The following is a 27,597-nucleotide window of genomic DNA, read 5'->3' as shown; positions in this document are numbered from 1 at the left end:
ACCTTATGATCCTGAGATCACGACCCAAGCTGGAACCAAGAGTTGGACGGACATTCAACCGACTGCGTCCCCCAAGTGCCCCTTAACTCGGGTCTCTTCTGATGACAGAAGAGTCCAATTCTGTGGCCATATCCAATCAGCTGTTACCTCAGAGCTAACCTTCCCCATCCTTCTCCACTTGAGAAGGGAACGTAGAGGCCTCTGAAAGGCCCAGTTCTGTGAAGGAATTGGGGTGAGGAAAGGGAGAGGAAAGGGGGAGGATGGGCAAGCGAAGGAGGGGGAGGAAAGGGAGGCCCCTTAATAAAAGAGGCAGGAGCAGAAAGGGAAAAGAGGAAAGGAGAGAGGGGTACAAGAATAATCACTTGATGGATGGGTCAGGAGGGTCCCCATTCTGACCCCTTCTCTGAAGCCCCCACTCAGGCCCAGGGATGGCAGATGACCCCAGTGACACCCCTTTCTGCCCAGCCCCCTGGCCACAAGAGGAACTCCCATCCACACCAGCTGGCAGTATCTTGCATGCTGGGCCCGGCCCTCACCACCTGCTGGGGCTGCTTTCTCCCCGACAACCCAACCCCCATCCCTGCATTCCCGATTTCAAGACAGGAGGAAAAAAGTGTTAAAGCCACACTCTCAAGCTTTGCGAGGTTATGATTACTTGGGCCTATCAAGAATAACCTTCCCACTTTATCAAGCACTGTGACAAACCCGCCACAATCAGACAGTAGCCATGGCAACTAGGACAAGCTTTGGCGCCTCACAAAGCCCTGAGTGGCAGAATGGAGTCCTTTTATTAGTGGCTGCGGCCCGGCTGGATTTTCTCCCGCGGGCACCCAGAGCAGCGAGACAATGGCCAGCCCACCCCCTCGCCCCCTGCAGCCTGACCTGCCCGCTAACATGGGGTGAGCCTGGGCTGCCTCTATTTTGCTCTATGTTTATTTCGTTTTGTCACTATCTTAAAGAGAAAGACAGCAGGTTTTCTCCCAAACAGTTTTTCCCTTCAGGGTAAGGGATGTCAGCCAGAGGGTGCAGAAGCACAAAGACTCGGAGGACAAGAGAAAGCACAACAAAAACAGAACCCTGCTTTCGAGAGTAGTGGTAGTAATCCGGCCTTCACGTGGAGAGGGGAAAAGTAAAATACAAATGGTAAGGGGTGAGGAGGCAACCCTCTGTCAGACTCCCCCGCCCTGACGGTTTGGGGTGGTCCTGATTTAATGAGTGGTTAATATGGTTTTCCGTAAGCATCTATCAAAGCCCCTTCGCGTATTATCAATACCGTACGCAGACGACGTTTCTAGCATATGACATGAGCCCCAAGCAGTCAGGGGAAGAGGCTTTCAAGTCCATTAGCTCAGAAAGGTGGTAGAAAACCTAACTGGATGGAGGCTCCCTTTGATCTGCTTTTCTGTGACACTCCAGTGAGGACAGAAAAGCACAAACAGCACTCCAAAGACAGCCTGCTTATCAAACGGAAAGACATTTCTTTCTGGAAGTAGGAGCACAAATTTTAATTAACTCTCCACTCTCCTGTGTGGATCCGTAATCTCCGATCACACCTGGAGTGCTAAAAAAAATGGAGCATGTCCTGTGGTTTTTCAACTCATGTAAAAGGAATTCATTTGTATTTATGGCTCTTTTTTCCCTTTGTTCCCCATAATTTCTCCAGTGGTTGCAAATCAACTAAGGAAACAGACATCCAACACAACCTTCCCTTACCCTCCAAAACTCATGACAACAGCATGTAGAGTTTCTTAAGAAATGCCTTTGTCTTTTGATCATTTTTAAAGATCCTCCATTCAGGGAAGTAATTAGGAGGTAACACACTGGTCCAGTGAGAGAGTTTGTATCCCGAATGTCAGTTTGCTCTTCTCTTTTCTCCTGTTTCAATCTGTGGAAGCAATCTGGGAGAAAAGCAGTTTCAAAGAAAAGACTTGGCTCCTTCTACACAACTGTGTAAATGGAGAGAGGAATTTAATTTCCCATATCTGAGAAGTGTGTGCGGGACCAGCACTGGGATGGTCTCCATGCCTGAAAAATCAGTGACTGGGAATGTTTGCCCCTGTTCTCGACTGCCACTCGGTTGGGCCCTCGCCTTTCATGGAGAGGGCATGTGAAGGTACAAAACTGCAAAAACATGTGTCATGTCTTTTGAAAACCTGCTGCCAAAACACTAATGCTCAACACTTACTGGCTGGGTATGCATATGCTACTGTTTCTTAACTTACCAATTTTAGATATCCTTTGGTTTCCTACCACGGAAGATGAAGCCTTCACATTCCCATACACATTTCTTACTTCCTCTTTCTTAGTGCCCCCAAATGGTCCTAGTAATTCTAATCAAATCAAAAGTTAGTGTTTGTGTTATTACAACTTTGCAGATGTTGCTCAATGCTGGGTCAAGAAATGCACTGTGATCTGCCTTCTTTTTCACATGATAGAGTTAATCATGTCCTCAATTTTTTTTTCTTCTTCACATGTCTGGTTGTATGTGAACCCATCACTAATTTATTCTGTATTCTCCAACACCTCTATTCTATGCCCACTGATAAATATCCCATATGCCTAAATACATTAGTTCTGGGGGGTTTTTTGGTTGTTTTTTTGTTTGTTTGTTTTCCTCCTCCAGTAGAGACATCACTTCTGGAGCTCTGTGCACTCTTTCTCCAATCCTGGTCTGGCCGCTTTCCATGGCTGTGTTCTTCTCCCACTGCTATCTAAGGCTGGTGTTTTCTTTTTCTTGGTTTCCTCTACATATTGCTATAGTGCGTGCTCCCATGGCTTCCCGGGAAACAAATGCTCTGTAAGTCACTTGAACCTGCACGTTCATAAAAGTGTCGTTGTTCTCACCCTTAACTAACAGTTTGGGTACAGAAGTCTGGGCTGAAACCTACTTTTCCTTTGAGATTTTCAAGTACTTCTCCACTGGCTTCTAGAGATCCGCACTGCTACGGAGATATCTTTTTTGATTGCTAATACTTTACAACCTCATGAGCTTTGTAAGCTTTTAGGATATTTTTCCCCATGAGGTGTCAGAATTTCACAATGTGCCTTGGGGTGGGTCATACACTTGATGACCTCACCATCTGAGGATTCTTGTCCTTCAGTTCTGAAAAGTGTTCTTTTATTTTCCCTTGAGAGTTTTCCTTTTCTCCATTTTCTCTCTTTCTGGATCTTCTATAAGTCAAAATGGAGGGCTGATATTCCCATGTTTTTACCCCTCCCCATTTTCTTACTCTTTTTATTTTCCTCTGAAAGATTTCCTTTCTCTTTCAGCCTTTTTGTTACCTTTTTAATTTTTCTGCAGCCTTATTTTTAAGACCCCAAAGCTGCAGAGACGGGAGCTAGGACTCTTACCACGATACATAAGGACTTTAAACCAATGCCCCGGTTGTCAGCTTTGCAGTTCACTTCCCACCGTCCCATGGTCATTTCTGCTTTGAAAACCAGAGCTTTTCTCATTTTCTCACATGGCTCCTTGTCTGTTAGGTGATAGCTTCCTGTACTTTACTAGGCCAATTAGCATCTGCTATTTACTTTCCTTTTCTAAAACTGTGTTGAAGTCATTCCTCTTTTCTACTTTCTCTTCTAATGTTTTTGTTCTTGTGGATACCTTACCTGTCTATCTATCTGCCTGCCTGCCTATCTATCTATCTATCTAGCTAGCTACCTACCTACAGTCAGTTTTCATTATTCATGGGAATTCTGTTCTATAATGTTGCCACAAGAATTACTGAACACTTGGAGCCAATGCTGTAGGGGAAATACAGGGTTAGGTTTCTTTGAGCTTCTGCTGACAGCATCTTCATCAACTGATCAATACAGAACCTTGTTTTATGTGCATTTTTGTTTAAAGACACCTTTCAAAATATATTTTGTTGATTCACTACCTTTTGAACATACAGCCCAAAGCGCTAGAACTCAAGCCTGAATAAAACTTACCTAACACGTGTCTTTGCTCTGTAAGGCACACTGTAGCCTTCTTATGCCTAGAAATACCAGACAACACTTCAGCATGAGACTTGGAGCCACTTTAAATAGCAAAATCAACAATGAAAGGCACAAAAATGTGAAAAGTGTGGCACTAAGTAGACTGCAAACAGGACACTTGTTTATAGTATGAAAGCTAAACCAGAAAGGCAGAGCATCTCCTTAATCGGGAACAAGAATGTCGGCAACTCGAATTTTTTGCCGCTCTGCATATGCCGGCAAGTAATGGTGAAAACAACAAGAGAACAGATTTGGGGATTACAAATAAATTTAAGCAAGTAGGATTTGGAAATATAGAATTCATGAACAATGAGAACTGAGTGTAGCATCTATCTATCTCCATGCCTACCTCCTATCATTCCTTTTGTATCATTTCACTGGGATTTTTCAGAAGAAACAGATGCCTGTGTCCAACTCCCCACACTGAACACAGCTTTATTATTTTAATTTTAATGAGCCAACTGGAAGCCCTTTCTAACTAACTTAGAGTCTGGAAACCATAAAGTAAAAATAATAAATTTGGTGACATAAAAAATAATAAATTTGGTGTCTTCTGCAAGACAAAAGACAAGCTGTGTAAAGTCAAAAGACAAAAGACAAGATGGGAAAACATTTGTAGCTCATATTACAGATGAAAAGGGAAGAGCTCCTAAAATTTGATTTTAAAAAAATCCAATAATCCAAGTTTTAAAATGGACACAAACAGGAAGAGAATCACAAAAAAGGAAATTCAGATGCCCATTAAGCACATAAAAAGAAAAACACCACATCCCATAGTAAGAGAAATGCAAACTAAAAACTACTGAGATCTGAATTTCTATCTATCATATTGGGAAAAACCCAGAAGTTTGACAACCACGTTGTTGACAAGGCTGTGGGGAAGTGAGCATTCTCAGACACTGCTGGCAGGAAGGCAAATTGGTTCAACCTCATAGAGAACAATCTGACAGTATCTCTCAAAATTGCAGATACATTTACCCTTTGACACAACAATCTCACTTCTGGGAACTGATCTGTATCTATATCTCTCTCTATATATATGCACAGTGACAAATGTACAAAGTTATTCACTGGAGAACTGATTGCAATAGCAAAACACTAAAGATTACCCAAGTGTCCATCAATATCAGGCTTGCTAAATTAAATTATGTTTCATGCACATGATGATTGGGGGCCTAGGTACTGGCTGATCACATGCTGAACAAAGGTGACCAGGACAAGGAGGACAATGAGGGAGTGAATTCATTTTAGACATGCTGAGTTCAAGGAACAGTGTCCAGGAGGCAGCTAGATGAGATGGGACCTACAGCAGAAAGAGTATGTTCACCCACTCCCACAAATATGTCTACGCCTCAATCCCTGGACCCTGGGCCCATGTCAACTTTCATGATAAGCGAGATTTGGCAGATGTGATGAAGTTAAGGATCTTGAGAAGGAGAGATTATCCAGGCAGGCTCAATGTCATCAAAAGGGTCCTCTGAAGAGAGAAGCAGGTGGTGGGGTGTCGGGGAACGGGGTCAGTCAGTCAGGGAAGGAGGTTATGTGGATGGAAGCAGAGGTCGGAGTCACTGGCCCCAAGCAGGACGGTCTCTCCAAGTTGAAAAGTCAAGGAACAGATTCCCTCCCACTATCTCCAGAAAAAATGCAGTTCTGCCACCACCTTGATTTTAATCCCTTAAAACCCATTTTGGATTCCTGACCTCCAAAACGGTAAGAGAATAAATCCCTGTTGTCTGAAGCCCACAGCAGCAGTAGGAACCTAATACACAGGTAAAGACAGGGACAGGTAAGATGAAAATAAAGAGTTGGAGGGGAGAGCCAACACTCAGTAGCCGCAAACTCAAGGAGCCTCGAGTTTGGCTAAGGAGGCTCAGGGAGCTCCTGGCAAGCAGGTGAGGGAAGAATAAAGAAAACACAGACTGGAAGGACAGAAATCAGCCCTTGAGTAGCCAGGGTGGGAAACAGGTCTAAAGAGAAAGACTCACACCATCAAATGTCACAAGAGGGCAAGAAACCCAAAGCCCGAGGGATTATTTCTGCAGTTGACAGCGAGGTCTTGGGAGACCATGGCCAGGACATCTTAGGAATTCTCTTCTCCTGCAGCAGGAGATCCTGATCTGGGGGCTGTGAGGAGACTAACACGGTTCCGCCACCAGATGGAAGCCACCATGTGCTGGAGGGAAGGACAGAGGAAGGAACGACTTGCCCCTTGGCTTTCTCTGGGCAAATCTCTCTGAGGCCAGCTGGGGCTGCAGCAGCCCTGCCTCCCAGGCCCTCATCTTCCCTCCTCCCCCGGGGCCTCCCGCGGGATGCAGCCCCTGCCAGCCAGAGGGAGAGGCAAGGACTCTGGGGCCGGCTGGAGATGTTGTTTTCCTCTTTGTTTTACACACAATGCCCCAGAAAAACATTTTCCTGATATGTAATTAGGCCAACATAATAGAGTCTAAGAAAGCAGTCGGTCTCGTTTTAGACAACTTTGGCTTTCATAACGTTCAAAGAGAATATGTTAAAAAAAAAAAAAAAAAGCTTAGTTCTCAGATGTAGAAAAGAGGGCAGATGAAATGCAGGCGGTGTAGAGGGTCTTCCAGCCCAAGACTCTTTATCCACCCCTGCTGCTTAATTCACGTCTTTGCCCGATTTTCTCCACCATACAAGAAAGGTAACTGGCTCTGGAGCACTTTGAGAGCCCAACAAAATAATAATGATCGTCGTTATTGCTGTTTGAGATGCATTGTTTGCACAAATGGCCCCAATTATTGCCTCCCTGTATCCAGGCCTCTTTACAACATAACTGTGCATAAAGAGGGAGAGTCCATTTCTCCACTCCTTAAGTCCAGTCTGGCCTTGTGATTTTCTCTGACCCACAGAATATGGTATGACCACAGAATGAGGTACGACCTTATGGGAATTCTGAACCTGTGCCTCGAGGGCCCTTGCTGCTTCCACTTGCTCTCATGGAGCCCCGCTGATGCTCTGAGGACAAGCCCAGGCTGGCCTGGCAGAGGATGGCAGACGTCTGAGAGATGCCATTTTGGGCCTGTGAGCGGCCGCTGAGGCCTATGTGCGGGACTGGGTGGGATGAGTCGAGCCTAGGCCAGAACAGCAGCATCACCTGGCTGATCTGTGGACTCACTAGCAATAATAAAGGGTTGTTATTTTAATTTGCTAAGCGTTAGCTGTTTTATTCCACAGAAGAAGCTAACTGCCCTGTTCTTATTACTCTAGGAAGAGCCAGATGCTCAGGCAAATGTCTCAAAGGAAGACCATCACGAGAGTCACCTGGTCTAACTTGAAAGAAACCCAACTTAAGAGCTGCGACTGAATGGAATCCAGAGTTTTATATTTTTCATCACACTCGAGGCTGGCACACCCAGCCCTCACTTCCTCCCTGCCAGCCACTCTGTGACCTCGCTTGACACCCAGAGCCCTGAAGCCTAGTTGCTGATAACCCATCACGAGGCCCAGCACAGCACCCCTCCCCCAACCGTCCCACCCCGGGTACCCTGGGAGGGAGAGATAAAAACCCCCACTGGGGAAGAGCAGCCCGCTCTGGCTTCTCCTAAAGAACCATGCACGCCAAGCTGGCAGGAAAACCGCACCTGCATGGGCAAGATAACACTCTCCTGGATTCAAGGACGAGCAGGGTGATCTGGTCCCTGGTATGTGTGGGTTTCTCTGAAGGTGGGAAAGGGGTGGTGGGTGGCAGGTGATGACGGGCCATACACGCTATCGGAGCTGTCTGCTGACATGCCCCTGCCCCCTCGGGGCGAGATCCCAGGAGGCATGTTACACTATAGGGCTCAGGGATTATGCTGGAGGTGATGAGGCTGCATGTTTTGAGGTTAGGGGGTGACGCCTGGGCAAACCTTGGCCATTAGTGGGAACATCCACGGCCACAGTTCCGAGTGCAAACAGTTAAGCAGCTCAGAGTCGCTATGTCCTGTTGGCTGCTCAGCGGGACCTCATACTGTCACAGCATGGGGCTTACGTCCTCCAGAAGCTGACATTTCACACACATACTGAATGCATCAGGGGCGAGCATGTCCTCCCCAGCAGACTTGGAAGCAGCTTTGTTTGATAACAATTAAAAAACGTTTTCTCTATCTAGGGACTTGCCAAGTCCCTCCCACTTGCGTTGATGAGCGAGGAAATTAGGCTTTCTGGGAGTAAATAGGATTTGCCACTTTATTACTCCCTCTTTAGACAATTTGAGGTGGATGGAGGATCATTTTCTAACCTTTTTAATTTTTTTCACCTTATCAACTACCTGGAAAAGAAGATTTAAAAAGAGCTTTCCTGAAAAAAAAATAAAATAAAATAAATAAAAAATAAAAATAAAAAGAGCTTTCCTGGATATAATAACAGGATATAATTATAAGTATTTACTGAGGAGTTTTGGGGACTGGAAAGTTTGTCTGCAAAAACCCTAGAACTTTTTTTTTTTTTTTTTAAAGATTTTATTTATTTAAGAGAGAATGAGAGAGAGAGAGAGAGAGAGCATGAAGTGGCAGGGAGGGTCAGAGGGACAAGCCAACCCCCCGCTGAACAGAGACCTTGATGCGGGACCCTGGGATCACAACCTGAGCTGAAGGCAGATGCTTAATTGACTGAGCCACCCAGGTGCCCCCCAAACCCTAGAACTTTTTAAAAAATTATTTTATTTTATTTTTTTGAGGGGGAGGGGCAAAGGGAGAGAGAATCTTAAGCAGGCTCTACCCCCAGCACAGAGCCCTACATGGGGCATGATCTCAAGACCCTGAGATCATGATCTGGATGTAAAATCAAGAGGCAGACACTTAACTGACTGAGCCACCCAGGCCCCGAAAAAACTCTAGAACTTTTAAGACTATATCAGAATTACCACCTTCCTCTACAGTAGAGTCCTGACACCTTACCAATAATCAACAAAATGCTAACCCTGGGGGTTAAAAGATGGAGCTAAAGGGCTAAAAGATGGAGCTAAAGGGCTAAAAGATGGCCCCTAAAAGATGAAAAGAATCTTAGCAGAAGAGGAAAGGGAAGGAAAGGATTATTCCACTGTTGCTGTGCAAACTAGCAACAGAGTTAAAGAAAGCTGGGTGTCTTGGTGTGTTGGGCTATATCGGCCTTGGGTTCATTCTGAAAAGAAAGTGGGTAAGACCCTGATGCTGTGCAAAGCTCAACACAACAGATTTTCTCTCCCTGACTTTCTCCACCTGGTGAATTCAAGGTGCCACAGTCCCACTTTGGCATTTGGTCAATACTCTCTAAAGTCAATTTTCTCTTCCTGGTGACCCAATTGTCAGCATCTAGTTGCTATGGTTACCATGATTCCAACCCAGCTGTGTCTCTGTGCTCCCTTCTCCCTCAGGCTAAATTATGTTGCACGAATCCTGCAGCATGTCCTCTGAGGACGCTGCTCCTGGTAAGTGGACTTGTAATAGAGCATCCAAGAAAAACATCCAGCCTTCAGGACACGTCAGATCCCTGACTGTTCAGTACCCCAAGCCCATGAGTCCTTCCATTCTCTCTGGCTCCCTGCTCCTCTACAACCTAGAGGTAAATCCACCAAAGCCTGTAACAGCTCTCTTGGGTTCCCATCAGCATCTTCACAATGACTCACCAGAGGACGAGATGATGAAGAGCCAAACAAAGTCGAAAAAATGAAAATGATCTCAGAGAGACTGGCCAACTCTACTTGGTGTCCTCTAAAAAAATCCCCCTCTCACCCACTGTCTCCTGCCCTCTCACTTCATCTTATTAATCATTACTTGGCACAGATTTGTTTACCTATTGATTACCCTTTCCTTCACAGGAACCCAATCTCCACAGAGGATTTTATTTATCCCATTGCTGAGCAATCCCAAGCACCTGGGGAAGCGTTTGGCTCAAGTGAGTGCTCAATGAAGAGTTGCTGAGTCCATGAATGAATGCACCTGCCACTGCATTTTTGGGGTGGGTTTTGCTGTTGCTGTCCTATAGTCTCCAAGTCTTATAAAAATTTCTGTCAATCACATTCAACATTGATGAGACATGAGTTTACCATTAAAAAATGTCAGTTAATCCGCTGGAAGGGTTTGATACCATTCTCCTGGGTGTTCTGTATGTGGAAGCTGGAAGTAGATCCTTGTATGAAAATTAAATGCACAGTGTCACATGCTAGTCACCAACCATTAAGGCCACTGGATGTTTTAGCAAAAATTACCTGGTAAATTATTAACTGGCCACACACCAATGCTTTCGTTCCCTACACCTGTGCCACGCAGCGTGTTGCTGCCTGTTAACCAGAAGACAGCATTTATTTCCCCAGCTCTTGAACCTGAACTTGGGCTTGTGACTTTCTTTGGACAATGGTATATTAACAAATGTGAGGCAAACCAAGGCATGAAATAAGCTAGCACACTGGGGCTCTTGGGAACGCTGTAACTGGAATCGTGTGAAGAAGCCCGGCTAACCTTCTGGGTTATTACCCCAGCCAATAGCCAGCCAACCACTGACCACAAGAGCGAGACCACTCTGGGCCACCCAGATATCAGCTGAAGCATGAGAAAGCCCAGGAAAGATCAGCAAAGGTGCTCCAGAGTGGAGCACCTTTTGGGTCCTAAGTAGACCCAAAGAATCACGAGTTAAGTAAATAGCTGTTGGGAGCTATGAAGATTGGAATGGTTTGCTACACAGCAAAAACCGATACAGACTAGAAAACAAAACAGCCAATTTAATAGAGACAAGTCTATCTGCTTCTTTCAAAGGTATTTTGTCCCCATAGGGGAAGGTGGCTCCACAGAATCTCCTGGCCCAATCAAGTCTGAGGGGGGCAGTACTTCTGTGATGAGCCTTGACCTTTACCTTCTTGCCCAATGTCCCCTTCTGAACACTAGCAAGAACTTTCAAGGTAAAATAAAAAGTAACTTTTGTTTTAGTGGGATAAAAATAAAAATTGGCTATCTTAAAGAAGTATGGACCTTTAAATCAAAAAATAATATGAAGTATAATGATAAAAGTTAAAGAATATTCATGGTTGGGGCACCTGGGTGGCTCAGTCGGTTGAATGCCTGACTCTTGATTTTGGCTCAGGTCATGATTTCAGGGTTGTGAGATCGAGTTCCGCAACAGGCACCACGCTGGATGTGGAGCCTGTTTAGGATTCTCTCTTTCTCCTTCTCCCCCTGCTCTTCTCTCTCCCTCTCTTAAAAAAATATTCATGGTTTACAAGCACAAGAAAATGGAAATCCCCTAAAATCCACCGACAGAAAACTAATGAAGTAAATTAAAATATGATTTTTCACACCCAGAAATACTTTACAGCCATTTATATGGATGAAGTAGAAACAGTATGAACAGTATGATCCTAAATATGCAAATATAGACAGAATGTATACTAGAAGAAAATATACCAAGATGTTACATTGTTACGTGGCTCCTTTCTCAGTGATGATGAGAGTAGGGTCTTTGCTTTCTTTTCCTTATTTGCATTTTTTAAAATGCCTTCAATTATAAGCACCACTTAAAAAAAAAATCTTTATTGAGATATAATTGAAATATCTAAATATTCACCTACTCAGTCTTCAATTCAACAGTTTTTAATATATTCACAGAATGGTGCAACCATCACCACAGTCTAAATTTGGAACATTTTCATCACTCCCCAGAATTTATTGTACCTGTTAGCAGTCCCTTTCCTTCTCCCCACCTCACGGCAGCCACCAATCTACTTTGTGTTTCTATAGATTTGCCTACTCTGGACAGTTCACATAGATGGAATCATACATCATGTGGCCTTTCATGTCTAGCTTTTCTCACTTTAGCGTAATGTTTCCAAGGTTCATCCATGCTGTAGCACGTTTTAGTACTTTGTTCCTTTTTATTGTCAAGCAACATTCCATTGTATGGGTATATCGCATTTTGCTTATTTATTCAGCACTTGCTGGCGATACGGATTGTCTCCACCTTCTGGATATTATGAATAACAGGGCTATGAAGACTCATGAATAAGTTTTTGTTGGACATATGTTTTCATTTCTCTCGGATATTTGACTAAGAGTGGAACTGCTGGGTCACATGTCAACTATTAATTATTGACATTAGAGGAACTCTCCATGCATCTCTTTTGTAGAAAGAACAGACCTCTTGGTCTCGTTAGACTATCTCCTGAGCTTTCTCAATCAGTTTTCCAAGTGATGTAAGCAAAGAGATACCCCCTTCTACCTCAGCTGAAGAGGATCTTAAGAATTCTGCTCCAGAGAGACCACTACCTTAAAAGCAATGGGCCATGGGTTCCTGGGTGGCTCCGTTGGTTAAGAGTCTGCCTTCAGCTCAGGTCATGATCTCAGGGTTCTGGGATTGAGCCCCATTGGGACTCCCTGCTCAGCAAGGATCCTGCTTTTCCCTCTGTCTCTGCCCCTCCCCCGATTCATGTTCTCTCCTGCTCGCTCTGCCTTCTCTCTCTCAAATTAATACAGCGTGGTCCTCCTGTCCTGTGGCTCTTGGGCTAGTGGACTGTTTCCCTTGTAGATCCCTCATTTCCACCTCCAGACCTACTGACACTGAGTCTTTAGGGGTGGTGCCTGGGAATGTGTATATTAAAGTCCCCAGGTGATTGTGAGGATCAATAAGATTTGGAACCACTGCTCTAGTGCTTTCTGCCAAGAGGAGGAGGCCCACTTAGTGACAGAACATCTGAATCACGCTGATCCTTGCTTGTTGACAGCCATAGGCCCCAGCCACCTCCACCGCCAAATGGTTCCACAGGGGCTCTCCAAAGGGACCTGGTTATTTCCCTGCCACCAAGGGAAACAGAATCTCCCTCCTTTATGAGAGGTCAGCCTTTCAAACTTGGGGAGTCAACTACCTGATTGCCTGTTTTTCCCTCTTTCAAGATGAATATGCCCAACTGTTTCAACCATTTCCAAGTGCACCCTCCATCCCCATCTCCCTCTTCTGCGCCCCCATAGTCTCTCTGCATTTCTCGTCAAATATGGTGCTTGTGGTGGGACATCAGAGTCTAAGTCAGCCAGTACCAGACTGAAGAACAGAAGGATAAGTCCCTCCTGTGGGCATTTTCATAAATGTGACCAGTTTTCTTTTGTAAGTAGTAGTAACCTGATGCTGTTCTTTGTTTATTCAACCAATGTTTGCAGAAAACTTGTGACACAAGAGAAATTAATTTGGGAGCGGGGAGCATGACTATCATAATGGTTAGCTGAATGGCTTGTCATGGAGTTTGCAGAGCCATTTTAAAAATTAAATAACTCTAGAGTAAGGTGGAATGTGTTAAGTGTCAAAAGAAAGGGAGAGCAAATCCCGCTAATGGTATCAAAGATGATTCTACAAAGAGCTGGTCCAGGGTGGATGAGGATCCCTAAGGTGAAGACTTGAGATGGAAAAGGCATTCAGCAGAGGAAAGCAGAGAATACAATGAGGGGACAAAGTGACACAGGGTATGATCTCATAAATCCCACTTTGTCATAGCCCAAGGCACCTGGAGCATTTGGAGGGGAGTAGTCGGTATACTGTTGGCCTATATTAAATTCCTTTTCATTAGAATTGCTGTCAAATCAGGTATTCTCCCTTCTACATTATTGATTTTTTTTAACTTATAGGCAACTAATTTTTTTTTGATACTTAAATGTATCCCCATTACATTTTATTTGGCTGGCCTTGATCCAACATTGGTAAATTAAGAGATAATGATATTAGAAGGGAATTAAGAAGTCAGGGAAACCTACTCAAGCCAGAAGTTGGATTAGGTAAGTAATTTTCAAGGTTTCTTGTTTTTGGTTTTTTTTCTCTTCTTTCCCCCCCACTTTTTTTTTTTAAAGTAATGGGGCATTTTCCACAAACACCAACTGTAATCTAAATTAGAAACTCAACGTGTAGAAACAGAGATTCAGAAAAAGCCATCCTGTTGACATGACTGGCATGAGTGGGTTGTCCAGAATCCTCCCCACTCTCCACTCTCGAACGCACCCTTCATCCTCTTTTTCCCATGCTCAGCGGGAAGGTCTTTGTAGAGCCCAAGAGTATCCATGTTCTTTAGATCCTCTATGGCTTCCCAGTTTTGGGTCTTTAGCCACAGGCCATCACCTTCTAAATCTCTACACAAGCCATTGAAAAAGCAAAGAGGCCAATGCACAAGATGGCATCACAGGCCTCAGGAGCAAAGACCTCCCTCCAATGAAAGCACATCTTTGCTGAGTATATCCTCTCAACTAGTCACAATCCATCCCTTTTTTATTTAGTTTTATTAAACTTCTTAGTGAATTTCAAAAAGGACAAATTCCAAGAAGTGGCAATGAAGGTTCACTTAACTACAAGAATGCCTTCCAATCCTCTAATACACTGAGTTCTTCTTGGAGAACCATCTCACCTTCCTCATCTGCTGTTTGCAGACTGTCTATTCACCTAAAAAGTTCTTACAGGGGGCCACAGGGAAAGCATGAGAAGAAATGCAGCAGTCCCTAGGAGCAAAGACCAGCCCTTGGCTGGCAGCCAGCAAAGAATCAAAGACCTTAGTCTTACAACCGCAAGGAACTGAATTTGGCCAACAACCTGAATGAGCTTAGGAGGAGATTCTTGCCCCACAGCCCACTGTAAGGAACAGAGACCTGCCAACAACCAGTTTCAGTCTTGTGAGACCCTCCGCAGAGGAAGCAGCTGAGCCCCCCGCTGGATTCTGACCCGAAGAAACAGTAAGACAGTAATTTTGTGTGCATGAGTTCAACACTCTTACAGAATTAGCTTCCACCATGTCAAACTCCCAGGGAAATCTAGAGAGCAAGCCTATCATAATCACATTGAAGGCTGCTTCCTTCTTGTTCTGTAGCATACAGTGAAGGTTTTAAAGCATACTGTTGTTGTTTTTTAAATGCATTTGTTACAAAATTCTGGAAATGTGCTGCCTACTTTCACCATCTTTTCCTCTGCAGCAAAGCTCTGAAATCACCCTGCCCCATGGTTTCCTCTCACCAGCTCCACAAGGGTCCTGGTGACTTAGTGCCTTTCACTACCCTCAGGACTTATCACAACGAAGAGAAATTTTTATTTTTATTTTTTTTGTGGTCATGCAAAGGCCAGGGGGTGAGAATTCATTTTTTAATGACTGTATTCCTACTCTCTAGTGAAAGACATCAATCCTTCCTGCCCCAGTTCCCTCCATTTATCATTTTTTCACAGTGGCTGACACACAGTAGGAACTCAATATTTATTTGTGGAATAAATGTTTTAAAATGTCTAACTTAACTTGCAGAACTAAATTTTGTACAGGAAGTATCCCATTTCCTTGACAATGATGTGGGTCTGTGACCCAAGCCCCAGCCAAGGGGATCCAAAAAAACTCTGCTTGAGAGTTTCTGGGAATAGTTCTACTTGCTAAAAAAAAAAAAAAAAAAAAAAAAAAAAAAAAAAAAAAAAAAAAAGGCACATAGCAGGAAATGCCCTGTTCTTCACATGAGATGCTTGGAGCTGCTGCAGCCACCTTGGGCCTAGCATACCAAAGAGAGACCTACTAGGCAAGCTGAGGACCAGAATGCAGAAAGGTGAGAGCACCTGGGTCCTCTGTGATTTCCTTAAGCCATCAAAAAAGCTGACTCTGCAGCCACCTCACGTTCCTCCAGACTTCCCACTCTGTGAGATGAGAAGAAAAGTCCCTACTGTTTAAGACATTTCTAGTTGGATGTTCAGCTGTTGACACGGAAAGCTTCCTGGACAACACCATGACTGCCACCCTTATTCTCTGATCTTCGGACCTCTCCCCCAAGTGTCTACCTTCCCTCCATTCCAGTCTATCTCTCCCAACAACATGCCACTTCAGGGCCAACTGTCTGGACTCATGGCTATCTGATGAGATCCCCACCATGACCCCCTTCAGCCCACTGCAAAGCCAGGCTCTTGCCTGGCCCACAGAGTTTTCTGCAGAACCTCTTCCCAAGCAGCATTTGCAATTCTCTTCCTACTCTGCCTTCACGTCTTCTCTGTGTGTGGAAAATATCCCTCTGCTTCCCTCTTAGAAGGCTGTGTGTGACTGTGTTTAGGACCCGTCCACATAACCCAGGCTAATCGCCCCATCTCAATCATAGCTACAAAAATCCTCTTTCCAAAGAAGGTAATGTTTACAGGCCCGGGGCTTAGAAGCTGGTACATTTGGAGAGCAACGTCCAGCCTACCTCGCACGTATGTCTGTGTGGGTCACCCATCTCTGCTCGTCTCCAGGAGGAGCTCCCAGAGGGCAACTAGGGAATGGAGGGCCAGAGTGGGTAGGAAGATTCACTTTTTTATTATATACACTTTGGGATTGTTAAGAGTTGTGTTTAAAATTATTATAAAACCCACAATAATTTTTTATCTCAATTTGCAACATAATTCACACTATCACATGAATTTTTTTAACAGACATATTCTATCTTGGGCCAGTTTCCCCAGAAACAGACCCTGAGAGGAGGATTTACATGTAAGTAGCTTATTATAAGGCACTGAGGGGGTGGGGGGAGGCGGACAGAAGGCTGAAGCCAAGCAAGGACACGGGTTTATGCAACATCCCCTGAACAGTAGTAGTTTTGGGAAGCTCTGGGGGGTCAGCTATACTCAGAGGTGTCCAACCCGAGACAAGGGAGCTGGGCTTTCATATATCCCTTCCCTAAGTCACAGATAAGAATGATCTCAGGGGCATCCAAGCACCCAGGCACTTCTAGTTTGCCTTGCCTGAGCACAAAGCAGACTCCAGCAGCCCTGGCACATGAGTCAGCAAAGACACATGGGCGTCAGCTGCTGGAAGTGAAAGTACGTTGATAAAGAAGGGATCTGAGGATCTAGAAAAACACTGATATTAACCACTAATGTTCTAATTTGGAAAAATAAAATGAACAGATATGCTTTTCCTTCTGGTCTGCCTCTGCTCTTGTCACTTGCCACTGGCAGAAAGCCCCCCTCCCAATGCCCCTGGCTTACTGCACTCCAGTGGAGCCCACTGTGTCCAGCAGACCTTGGTCGGTCTCTACTTTCCCAGGGCGCTCTGGTCAGCAGGGTACCATCCAGCACTGAGGGCCTTGCTACTCTGAACGAAGTCTTCTGCCCACCTGTATGCTCCTTGAGGGCAGGAGCCTGAGCAAACACCCCTTTGCATTCTTGTTCCAGGTCAGCAAAGAGCAGATCCCTCTCTCTGACCCTCTGGGGTTTCCTAATTCCCTGGGAGTTCTCTGTTTTGTATGCACTAAACCTCTTCGCCTCAATTTTTTAAAAAAAGATTTTATTTATTTGAGAGAGAGGACATGAAAGAGCGAGCACAAGCAGGGGGAGAAGCAGAGGGAGAGGGGAGAAACTGACTTCCCATTGAGCAGGGAGTCCAATATGGGACTTAATCCCAAGACCCTGGGATCGTGACCTGAGCAGAAGGCAACCGCTTAACCAACTGAGCCACCCAGGCACCCCAATTTTTTTTTTTCTCTTACATAATCTTCCACCAAGTGCCAGCCATCCCATGAGGAAGCTGAAGGGCTGGTTCTCATTCCAAAGCCCATTGTGAATATCTTGCTGTTGCTGCCACAATCCACATGGCATTTCAGGACCCTCAAGTTAAGCCACTGTTGCCTAGAAAGAGGCAGAGGGAAAATTTTGCCTGGAAAGGAAGACAGACAGCCATCCAGGTCTCCACTCACCCAGCAAAGGGCCTAAGACTCAGATCAGAAGTCAGGACTCCATGACCTGATTATGGCTTTAAGGGATCACTGGTTTTAAACATGATCTCCATCATTTTGGAAAGAGGAGTGACTTACGTGGGGGAACACAGACCCTATAAACTAAGCTGTCCTCTGCCAAGTTCCTAATAGCCAAGAACACCAGAGACCCTTTCCGGGGACAAGAAGAAAAGGGGTGTCAGAAGCTCAGAGAAATTTAATATGGCCCCGTGGTGAGAAACACCTGAGGGGAAGCTGACTCTAGGTCACAGGGTCCCTCTAGGATAAAAGTTCTAGGCACCTAAGGAAACCAAGAGCCTGTGCACAGTAATGAAAATGGATTTACGAGGACAGAAGGGAGCTACCTGACCCTCCAGGGGTGGGGACCAAAGTGAGGCAAACCCAGTAAAGAACAAAGGTTAAGCCCAGAACGAGACCGGGCAGACGTGACTGCATACACATAGACGCAGACACACACCTTTCAAAGCTCTGTTCCAAGCAAGACGTTGTACAAAGTGTTGATGATAAGAGAAAGTGGAATTATTCAACCCTCATTTTGCTTCCTTATCTACAAGGAGAAAACAAATATATCTAAAGCCGAAGAGAAGAAAGGAGGTGGTGAGACATCACCAGTTATCTTTTAAAATGTAACTTTTAATTATCCGAGTAAAATGAATAGTTCTCTACAGAAAAATGAAAACGTTAATAGATAAAGCTGCCTCCCACTCCTCCATTCCGAGTCCCACAGAAGCACTCCTACAAGGTTGACAGGTGCCCTTCCAAGCTTTTTTCCTTTTACGGATGCCCACAGCAAATGGATCCTGCGGTTCTGGGAAGCGTATTCCCCATGAAGGGCATCGCACTTTCTCAATCTGTGTTAGTCAGGCTTATCCTGAGGAACAGAACCAGGAGGACTTATGAGAAAGAGAGAAAGATAGAGACAGAGAAATACACCGATACAGGTGCCCCCCACCCCTGCTTTTGAAAAGTTCACATTTTACCTCTTCGCTTTTACAGAAGACCTACATTAGTACCTGTTTTTGCTAACTGGAAAAAAAAAATCTGATGAGGATTTTTGCTTTTGTGAAAAAAGAAAAAAAGGCCATAGTTGAAACTAGCCTCCAGTGACTGGCTGGCAGCAAGCTCATGCAGGTGCAGCTGCAGTTCTGTACAGGGACAGCCCCACCAAGCTCCTTCCCAAGGAACCACACGGCTCTTCCGCATTAAGCCGCCTGAGCTTTGACCTGTGTCTGTGAGCACCTGTGACCTCAAGTATCAGAGAAGCCTGAGAAAGGTTATTTTGTGGGTCTGAGAATGCTCAAAAATTTTCCACAGAAATGAATAGTAATTGCTTCTTTGTTTGACATCAGGCTTATAAGAGGTTTCGTAGGAGTGCTCTGGTTTCTGATAGTGGGGAAGACCTGTATGCATATTAGAGGCGGGGAAGGGAGAGATTGAATTTTTTTTGAGGAATTGTCTCCTGTGATTGTGGGGGTTAGCAAGTCCAAAGTCTGTGGGGGTGGGCCCTCAACTGATTAGATGAGGCCCACCCCCATCATGAAGGATAAGCAATCCGCTTTACTCAACGTCTGTTCATATGGATTTAAATAATCATACCTAAAAACTCCCTCCGATGCAACATCAAACTGGTACTTGATCAAACAACCAGGCACCACAGCCTAGTCAGGGTAACACATAAAATGAACCATCATAGCCTCATTCTGCATCTTGTCTTTTCACTTAACATTTCTTGGAGTCCCTTTCCTGTCAGTTTATATGGAATGACTGCATCCGTACTAAGGATGTATCTTCCTTTATTTAATCATTCCCCGACTGATGGACATGAACATTGCTTCCTTTTTTCTGTCACTCTAATCATGCTGAGATAATGTCCTTGTGCATGGCTTCTTATGAACAAAGGTGCACGTTTCACTAGAAGAGGGGGATGCATGGGAAGCATGGGCTTGCTGAGTCATGGGTAGGAGTGGGCATTTCACATTTTTAATAGAGATTAGCAACCTGCTCTCCAAAGCAAACCTCAAATTTTTGAATGAGGAACTTAAAATTCATCAAGCATAATTGTATGACGTTTAAGGAAAAGGTGTTCAGTCATAATAGCACACTCATGTGTGCCTATCAAAACTGAGGTGGGACACAAGGAATCAGATCAAAGTGAAAGTACCCAGAGCTGCTAAAACAGACTCAGGGTTGTCCTGAGCACCTCACCGGCCTCCTCTATGCTGTGATTTGCTCTGGGTTGGACAAGGGTGGAGTGATGTTCTGGTGGTAGGCAGGGGAAGGGGAGGGGGGAATGGAGATGGAAAGTGGGGGAGTGGGGAGGGTTATGTCTTCAGTCCTGGTCATTCACGGCAGTGATCATTCACAGGAAAATCTTCTGAATCACAGGAAAAAGACCGAGAACTGCTGTCTTTGGCACTCAAGGCTATGATCTCAGAACCAAACAATTATCCTAGAGAAACTGTGGCAATGAAAAGAATGCCAGATGGTTTAATAAGAATAAATATTGGCTCCCTTGTCATAGCAGAAGGTGGTGGACTTTAGATACCCTAGAAATTGATGTTACTCCCTGGAAAATCCTGTGTGGATTGTTGAAGAGATAGTTAGGAGCCCCTAGAAACAAAAGTTGGGTCCCCAGCAGCCTACAGAATATAGACGTTTGTGGAGAACAAGTGGGACCTGTGTGTTGGGGGACAGGGTTGGGGCCATTCCCCAGAGTGGATGTCAGTTATGGAAATGCATCTCCCTGAGCCACCTGTGATTCTTTCAGGGGTGATGGTGACAGGTTAGGGGGAACAACAGAACCATCTGAAACCTCTGCCAAGGGGTTGGTGTTGTGTTAGAGGCTAGAGGACAGATGCTCCCAACATGCCTAAGGACCATGTCCTCTACCTAGCGTGTTTGACATTGGACTGAAAAGGAGCCATCGTACATACGAAACCTTCAGAGAAGCCAAAGCTGATATGATTCTCCCCAAATGCACGGTGATATAGTCATGATCAAAAATGTCTCCACAGGGTGGAAAAATGGGCAGAATAGGATGAGATGAACTTCATCTTTCAACATACTTCACCTCTTCAACAACAGACTGACTACATAGGGAGTGGACGGGGAGAGCTGAGTCCATGCCACCTGACATGACAAAACCTGTCATGGCTTCCCCACAGCTGCTCCCTCCTCCCACTAGACTAGCGGAAACCCACGTCCAGCTGTCGGGAGACCACGTGCTCACGGGTGGCAGGCTACTCTCCAGGCTGCTCATGCCCGCCCCCCCCGCCCCGCCCCGAGCCCAGCAACTGACCACAGCAGGCTGAGTCCCATGTGTCACCAGACCTCTGTAGGTCAGTGAAACTCTATCATTAATACGTGTCTTTATTATCATTATTATTATGTGTCTTCATTTAAATTTCTTAAGTGGACGGTGAAAGAAGTTGTTTTTAGGCAAGCTAAGTAGAATACCTTGAAGAGATGTGACAAAGTGCGGTTGCTTAAAAATAACAACTGTGGTTGAATTAAAAGTGGTGCGGGCTGGAAAAGACTAAGAAAAAAAAAATCAGGGAAACAAGGATTCTGCAGTGTGATCCCTTTCCTAGACTTTCATGAAACTGACCCAGGACACCGGTGACAGCAACACTTTGGGTGTGGTTTACACAAGAAAGATGAATTCCAAAGAGTAGACCTCAAACTCTAAAAGATTGGCAAATGTATGCGTAGTTATGTATTTTATATTAAAATAAAATGTGCGAAATATGAATGTGATTTTCTTTGGTTCTTTTTAATTGATTTTTTCAATTAACTCTCCAACCACCACACCAACTGCATCAGCTAAAAGTGCTTTCCCTGTTACCTTGTGGTCCGTTCGGGCAGCAAATTTCACAGGGAGCACAGATGAACTAGAAGGAGTTCCAGGGAGAGGGATGAAGATGGCCTCAGGGGCACCTGACAGTGTCCACAGCAGTGGAGGGCTGTCAGGCTGGGGGTATGCAGCCTCAGAAGGAAGAAGAGGGTCCCTGCCTCTTTCCTTCCAGCTCTTACTCTTGACCTACTCATCTGCATTTCCCTTTCCTTTCAAAGAAGGACCTTTCAGCTCACCCTCTGGATTGTAAGCTCAAAGAAGGTAAACAAAATAACCACTACAAGTGTTCTTTGAATGGGCTTCCATACTACTCACAACTGCCTTTAATTTAGGCCACAGGTTTCCAATTGAGAAAAAAACAATGCGTTTGGCTTCACACCTCCCCTACCCCACCTCTGCTGTGCTTTTAGAACAAGACCAAGGCAACAGGGGGAGGATCTTTCTAGTTGATGACACCAGGTGACCAATCAAAGAAAGTGCTATTTACCTACCAAATGCCAAGTAGTACACTCACAACTTTTTAATATATCATTACTTTTTCATTCTCAATTTTGAGAGGTTAGCAGCATTCTCACTTAACAACAGAAAGAGGGAAAAAATGAAGAGGGGGGGTGACTGACTTTTCATACACTCTGTCACTTGGCTGGCAATGAGAGAGCCAGGGTGCATACCCGGGCCCAGCCTCTGAGATCTACGTTCTCTTTCCAACATACGGCAGTGTCTGTGGAGCTGTGAAGAGCTAGGTGGGCTTTCTCGTGAGAGCGTGCATGCGTGTGTGTGTGACTGTGTGCTCATGTGTGGACAGGGAAGTCAGGCAGCTGTGGCTTGGCTGAATGAGAATGGCCCATCTGTCCACATGGTTGAGGCTGCAAATATGTGTGGGAGTAAAGAGACTGAAAAGCAACAGGCCAGTCCCAACTGTGAAAAAAAGAGAAAAAGCTGGTCAGAAATGTTTTGTGGTCAGAGTCCAGGAGTTTATGGGTGGGCCTGGGAGGACAGAGGTTGCCAGGAAGGCAGGGTCAGCCATGAGCCAAGAGGGACCTGCCCAGGGCTTGAACAGGAAAGACCTTTCCCAGAGGCCAAAGGGTGGAGAAGAGAGGAAGCTGTTGGGTCTCAAGGGTGGAAGATGGGTTTGCTGGACAAACATCCCCAAAAGTGGAGGGGTCTGCAGAAGTGGGGCCGTCTGTGGGCAGACTAGTGGATGGTCTGACCGCGCCTCTTCAAAGAGCTAAGCCGTGGGCCAGCATGCTCTGGCCTGGACACGGCTGGGCTGTGCCGGGACACACTTGTATACAGGTGGTTCTGCTAAGGTGGGATTCTCAAAGTGGGCTTAAAAAGGAAACTCAGGGGCGCCTGGGTGGCTCAGTGGGTTAAGCCGCTGCCTTCGGCTCAGGTCATGATCCCAGGGTCCTGGGATCGAGTCCCGCATCGGGCTCTCTGCTCAGCAGGGAGCCTGCTTCCCTCTCTTTCTCTCTGCCTGCCTCTCTGCCTACTTGTGATCTCCCTCTGTCAAATAAATAAATAAAATCTTTAAAAAAAAAAAAAAAAGGAAACTCAGTAGGGGAGACCTGGATATCTGTGTGCTTGAAAGCTCTTAAGTGATTAGAGCCCAATTCTGAGAAGTATATGTGTACCTCATGCTGAACCAAAAGGCTTCCACCCAATTCAGGAAGCATTTACTGGAAGTCTTAGAGAACAAATACGAACAACCCCAGGCCAAAAAACTCAAAGTGAAGGAAGGAACGTGGATAAAGAAATCACAGTCATCATAATAGGAGCGGATAGGCTTATGCACAGAGAATCATGGAAATACAGAGGACAAGTCTTTAACTCTGAAGGAGTCTGAAAGGCTTCCTAGAGGAGATGACCTAGGAGCTAACCCTCAGTCTGTCCATACCAGCTGCGAAGAGGGAGAGGAACCCATTTGCTGAGGGCACAGTCTGTCCAGATCTCTCCTCCTTTTGTCCTCAAGAGATGGCAATCAGAGACTGATGCTGCTGAAATGGACAAGGCTCTGTTTCCATTGTGGGAAGACTGGGAATGCTCCAAAGGCATGAGAGAAAAGAGCGAGTCTGAAGACTTGTGCAGGGAAAACTGGCGAACACCTACATCAAAACCATTAATCCGCCTGTCACCATCAGGAAAATTAAGAAAATGTGTTTCTGCCGAACTGGAAGCCAGCCACACCTGCCTATCATGTTGACGTGTGATGGAAAAAAGGCCCAGCCAGTGATGTGCTGCTAAATGCTTACAACTGGGTTTCCGTGGGGAAAAAAATAAAATAAAAAAACAACAACAACCACCCCTGATTTCTGGGCTTTGCCAGTTTTCATGGTGCAGTACTTCCACTGTGGCCAGCTTCGAGCTACCATGTGGCTGAATCTATCACTGAGTATGAAGTTGGGAAGAGATACACAGAACTGGCTTTGCAGGCGGGGGCAGGGGGAGAACGGGACAAAAGACCCCAACGACATGACCCAAAACTAATATCACCAACTAGATTAATGCACAAAAAGAAGAGGTCATGAGAAAGAAAGCTCAAACATCCGAGAAAGAAATAAAATTAACAAATAAACCTAACGGAAACCAATCTGCATAGCCAGGAAAACTTTCTGAATACATCTTAATCTTTCCTAATCGAGGCTCTTAATCCATGAATCTGAACTCTGAATTAAAAAGACAATTGTGTTCTTATTCTAGTCTGTAACCTTATCTTCCTCCCACAGACATTTTAGATAGAGGATGCATGCATTCTGGTTACCCAGCAAGGGCACCGTTTTGAGGGGTGAAGAGAGACAGGCCATTGGTGTGTTCTCCCAACACCACCTTTGTCATACAGCACACAACCACAGACAGCTGCAAGACTCTGCATTTGCTCAACTTCCCAGGTGACGATGATGCTGCTGATCCTGGGACTACACGGTGAGGTTCTGGATCATTGCCATCAAGTTACCTTTCTTGAGAAAAGCACACTGTCCTCCCCTAACAGTCATCTGAATGTGCAGATGGCAAGAGATGTTACACCCCGCCTGTGGCCTGCCAATCACTTGCCCACAAGCACCTGTTTCCGGTGTGGCCATGCATGACTTGCTGTTCTGGCCGAGTGTTTCAGAGCAAACAGAGTTACAGAGTATTGAAGCACATGGGCTGGTTTAATGAGGTCCTTAAGGTCCTCAGTTACTACTCCTGTGATGTCATATTTCATCCAACCCCATGTGGTGGGCTTCATGAACAGCATGGCCCCATCTTAAACGCAGGGAGCTCAGGGCCCGAGAGGGATGTGACCTGCCCTCGTTGGACTCTCCATGGTAGTCAGAGCCTCACCTCCTTTGCTTCCCGTTTCTAGTTAAGGGTGTGGAGACCCACTGAGACCAAAGCTGGGCAGGAAGAAGTAGCACAGCCTGATAGCAAACAGGTCATCCCCTGAATCCTTACTTTCCTTAAAGACCCCTGACCCCTAACCTAACTGGGCCTGGATGCTATGTTTTAGGAATTCCTGTTTCTGATTGATTACTACAGTTTTCCTTTGTCCTTTGCGGCTTTCAGACTTGCAGGCAGTGACTGAACATCACGGGTCGGACACGGGCATGTCCCCAGCAGCTCCATGGCCTGTCTCAAGTCGTCTCAGAACTGCTCCGGCTTCAAGAACGGGTCACGGTGCCCTTGGGGCACCTGCTGCTGTCCAGCAACCAGGTGAGGGAGTCACCTACCATCAGGTGGCAGTTCCAGAGGGCACAAGGGCATGGCAAGCACCCCCTGGGGGCTGGTGGGACCCAGCACCCCCATACTCCTCACAGAGTGCTGCACCCACATCCGTCCTACTTTGGCACAGAGAGCCCAGTTTGGGAAGGCTCCTCAGGGTGATGCCAACCCTGTGTTCTTCCAGGGCCCGTGTAAGATATAAGTTCAGAAATCAGTCCTGCATGTTCAGAGGGCTTCTCCCTTTACATCCAGCATGCTGGGTGGGTAAGAGACTAGTCTGAAAAGCCTACCCTCCTATGGCTGGAGAAATACCATCAACGTATATACAGGCTAATCTCAGAAATAAATCACCTTGTCCAGCGTCCCAGGGGAATGTGGCTTGAGGAATTCCTCTGTCCACAGCAGCTTCATCACTTCATGGGTCAACACCTCTCAAAAGACATCTTTCAGCATTTACTGTGTAGCCTTGGGCCAGGGACCTAACCCCTCTGTGCCTCAGTTTTCTGCATTAATCTGTCAAATGGGGGCAGTCATGTACTTGCCTCCTAGGATTATCACAAAGGTTACGTGAGTGTGTGTGCCCAAATTTCTTCCAAGGATACTTGGCAGAGGAAGCCAGAGGGTCTAAATCCAATAATAATGTCACTCTTATTATGGTAGTCACAGACTCTGTGCTGGCCTCATTTATGTCACCTGGAGTTTTCAGTTATATGCAAATGAATGCAAGAAGCCTCTCCTTCCACCCAATGATCCAGCACACACACAGTGATTTTCCTACAGAAAGGGAAAGCGGGGCCCATGCCCCCAACTAAAGTGCATGAAAGGATGAATGGGGCCTTGTAGGGTCTACCCAGGTCAAACCGCCTTTCAGAGAAAAGCTACTGCAGACACAGGCAGACCAAGCAAGTGGATAATACAATCACTGTCCAAACAAAAGAAACTCCACTGCCCATCCCACACTTACTTCCAGGACTGTCCATTGTTCGACAACAATAGCATCATAGCCCTGCATGGTTTTGCTATCTTCTGTGGCAACAGCTTCAAAAATGAATACTCCATCTGTCAGGCCGTGGAAGGAATCTGTGGAAAAAGAAAAAGGCGGGGAGGGGGGGGTTTCTGTAAACCGTCTGTGGCAGAAGCCTTACAAGCAGCAAAAATTTTCACTGCATTCATTAATAATCCCAATCAGAACATCTTTTCAGCATGTTAATTAAAGAAGGCACACACAACCATAGAGTCTAGCCCCATCAGAGTGAATGAGACTAATTTACCTCGCAGTTCTGAATAATATCCTTGATTTTATGAGCCCAAATTTCATTGTTAGCAATCACCATTTGATTTCATGCGTTTACCTTCTTTTTCACGCTCCAACGTCAGGATGCACCGGGGAGAACTTATTCAGGGTAAAACACAGTCATTTAGAGACAGTTTTTTAGGAGAAAACTATATTTAGGTGGAAGAGATTTTTTTTTTTTTAAAGGGGGACAGATATAACACACCAGATCTGAGCTTGTCAGATTCATTCTAGATGCACAGATTCTTGGAAGTTCTCATGATGTGGGCAGCTGTACGGACAGCTCTTCAGCTAGTTCTTGTCAAGGCAGAATCTGCGGGGAAAGGGAATTTTCCCAAACAATTTACCACTGAAAATGTTTCCTCGGGCATTGCTCTAGTCAGTCTACCAGGTCCCGAGTTCCACACTATTCAACAAACTTACAGTATACATATAACAGGATTCAAGAAGGATTCATAGTCTTAGGCAAGGGGCATATAATGAAAATTACAATAGGGTCCCCACCACAGTAGAAATCATTACAGTGGTGTTTTCTGCCCCCCCTTTTAATGGCTCCTAAATCCCCTAAATTCACTTAGATAAGAGATTGTGGGAAAGAAGACTGGCCAGAGAAGCAGGTGGTTTGGATCTATTATCTGTCAGGAAAACGGATGTGACCCCTTTCAGAGGCTTGGTGTCTCATCTGTGATATGGGATTGAGGATACAGAATCACTCCTGGCCCCGAGATTCCATGCTACAAATCAGCCACACCGCTATGTACTGAATTGTGTCCTCCCCCACACCCGAAATTCATATTTTGAAGCACTAAATTCCCAAGTGACTGTATCTGGAGATAGAGCCTCTAGGGAATCAATTAAGGTTAAGTGAAGTCGTAAGAGTGGACCATAGTCTGATTAAGACTGATGTCCTTGGGGCGCCTGGGTGGCTCAGTGGGTTAAAGCCTCTGCCTTCAGTGCAGGTCATGATCCCAGGGTCCTGGGATCGAGCCCCACATCGGGCTCTCTGCTCTGAGGGGAGCCTGCTTTCTCCTCCCTCTTTGCCTGCTTGTGATCTCTGTCAAATAAATAAATAAAATCTTCAAAAAAAAAAAAAGACT

The 27,597-nt window shown here is 45.5% G+C and overlaps 1 protein-coding gene and 1 long non-coding RNA gene across 3 annotated transcripts in view; one reads left to right on the top strand and one right to left on the bottom strand.

The window, feature by feature from the left end:
• RFTN1 (raftlin, lipid raft linker 1) overlaps positions 1-27,597 on the bottom strand; it is a 192,843-nt gene that overhangs the window by 11,641 nt on the left and 153,605 nt on the right. For both annotated transcript variants that reach the window (XM_059162543.1, XM_059162542.1), the window contains exon 7: positions 26,171-26,286. In XM_059162543.1, the coding sequence (XP_059018526.1) occupies positions 26,171-26,286 (116 nt within the window). The remainder of the gene's footprint in view (positions 1-26,170; positions 26,287-27,597) is intronic.
• LOC131824511 (uncharacterized) lies at positions 894-10,026 on the top strand. Its single transcript, XR_009350886.1, has 3 exons — positions 894-1,143; positions 7,210-7,643; positions 9,779-10,026. It is a non-coding gene; the product is annotated as an uncharacterized LOC131824511 (long non-coding RNA).

Source organism: Mustela lutreola, chromosome 2, assembly GCF_030435805.1.
Source record: "Mustela lutreola isolate mMusLut2 chromosome 2, mMusLut2.pri, whole genome shotgun sequence".
Classification (NCBI taxonomy): Eukaryota; Metazoa; Chordata; class Mammalia; order Carnivora; family Mustelidae; genus Mustela; species Mustela lutreola.
This window is presented reverse-complemented; position numbering and strand designations above follow the sequence as displayed.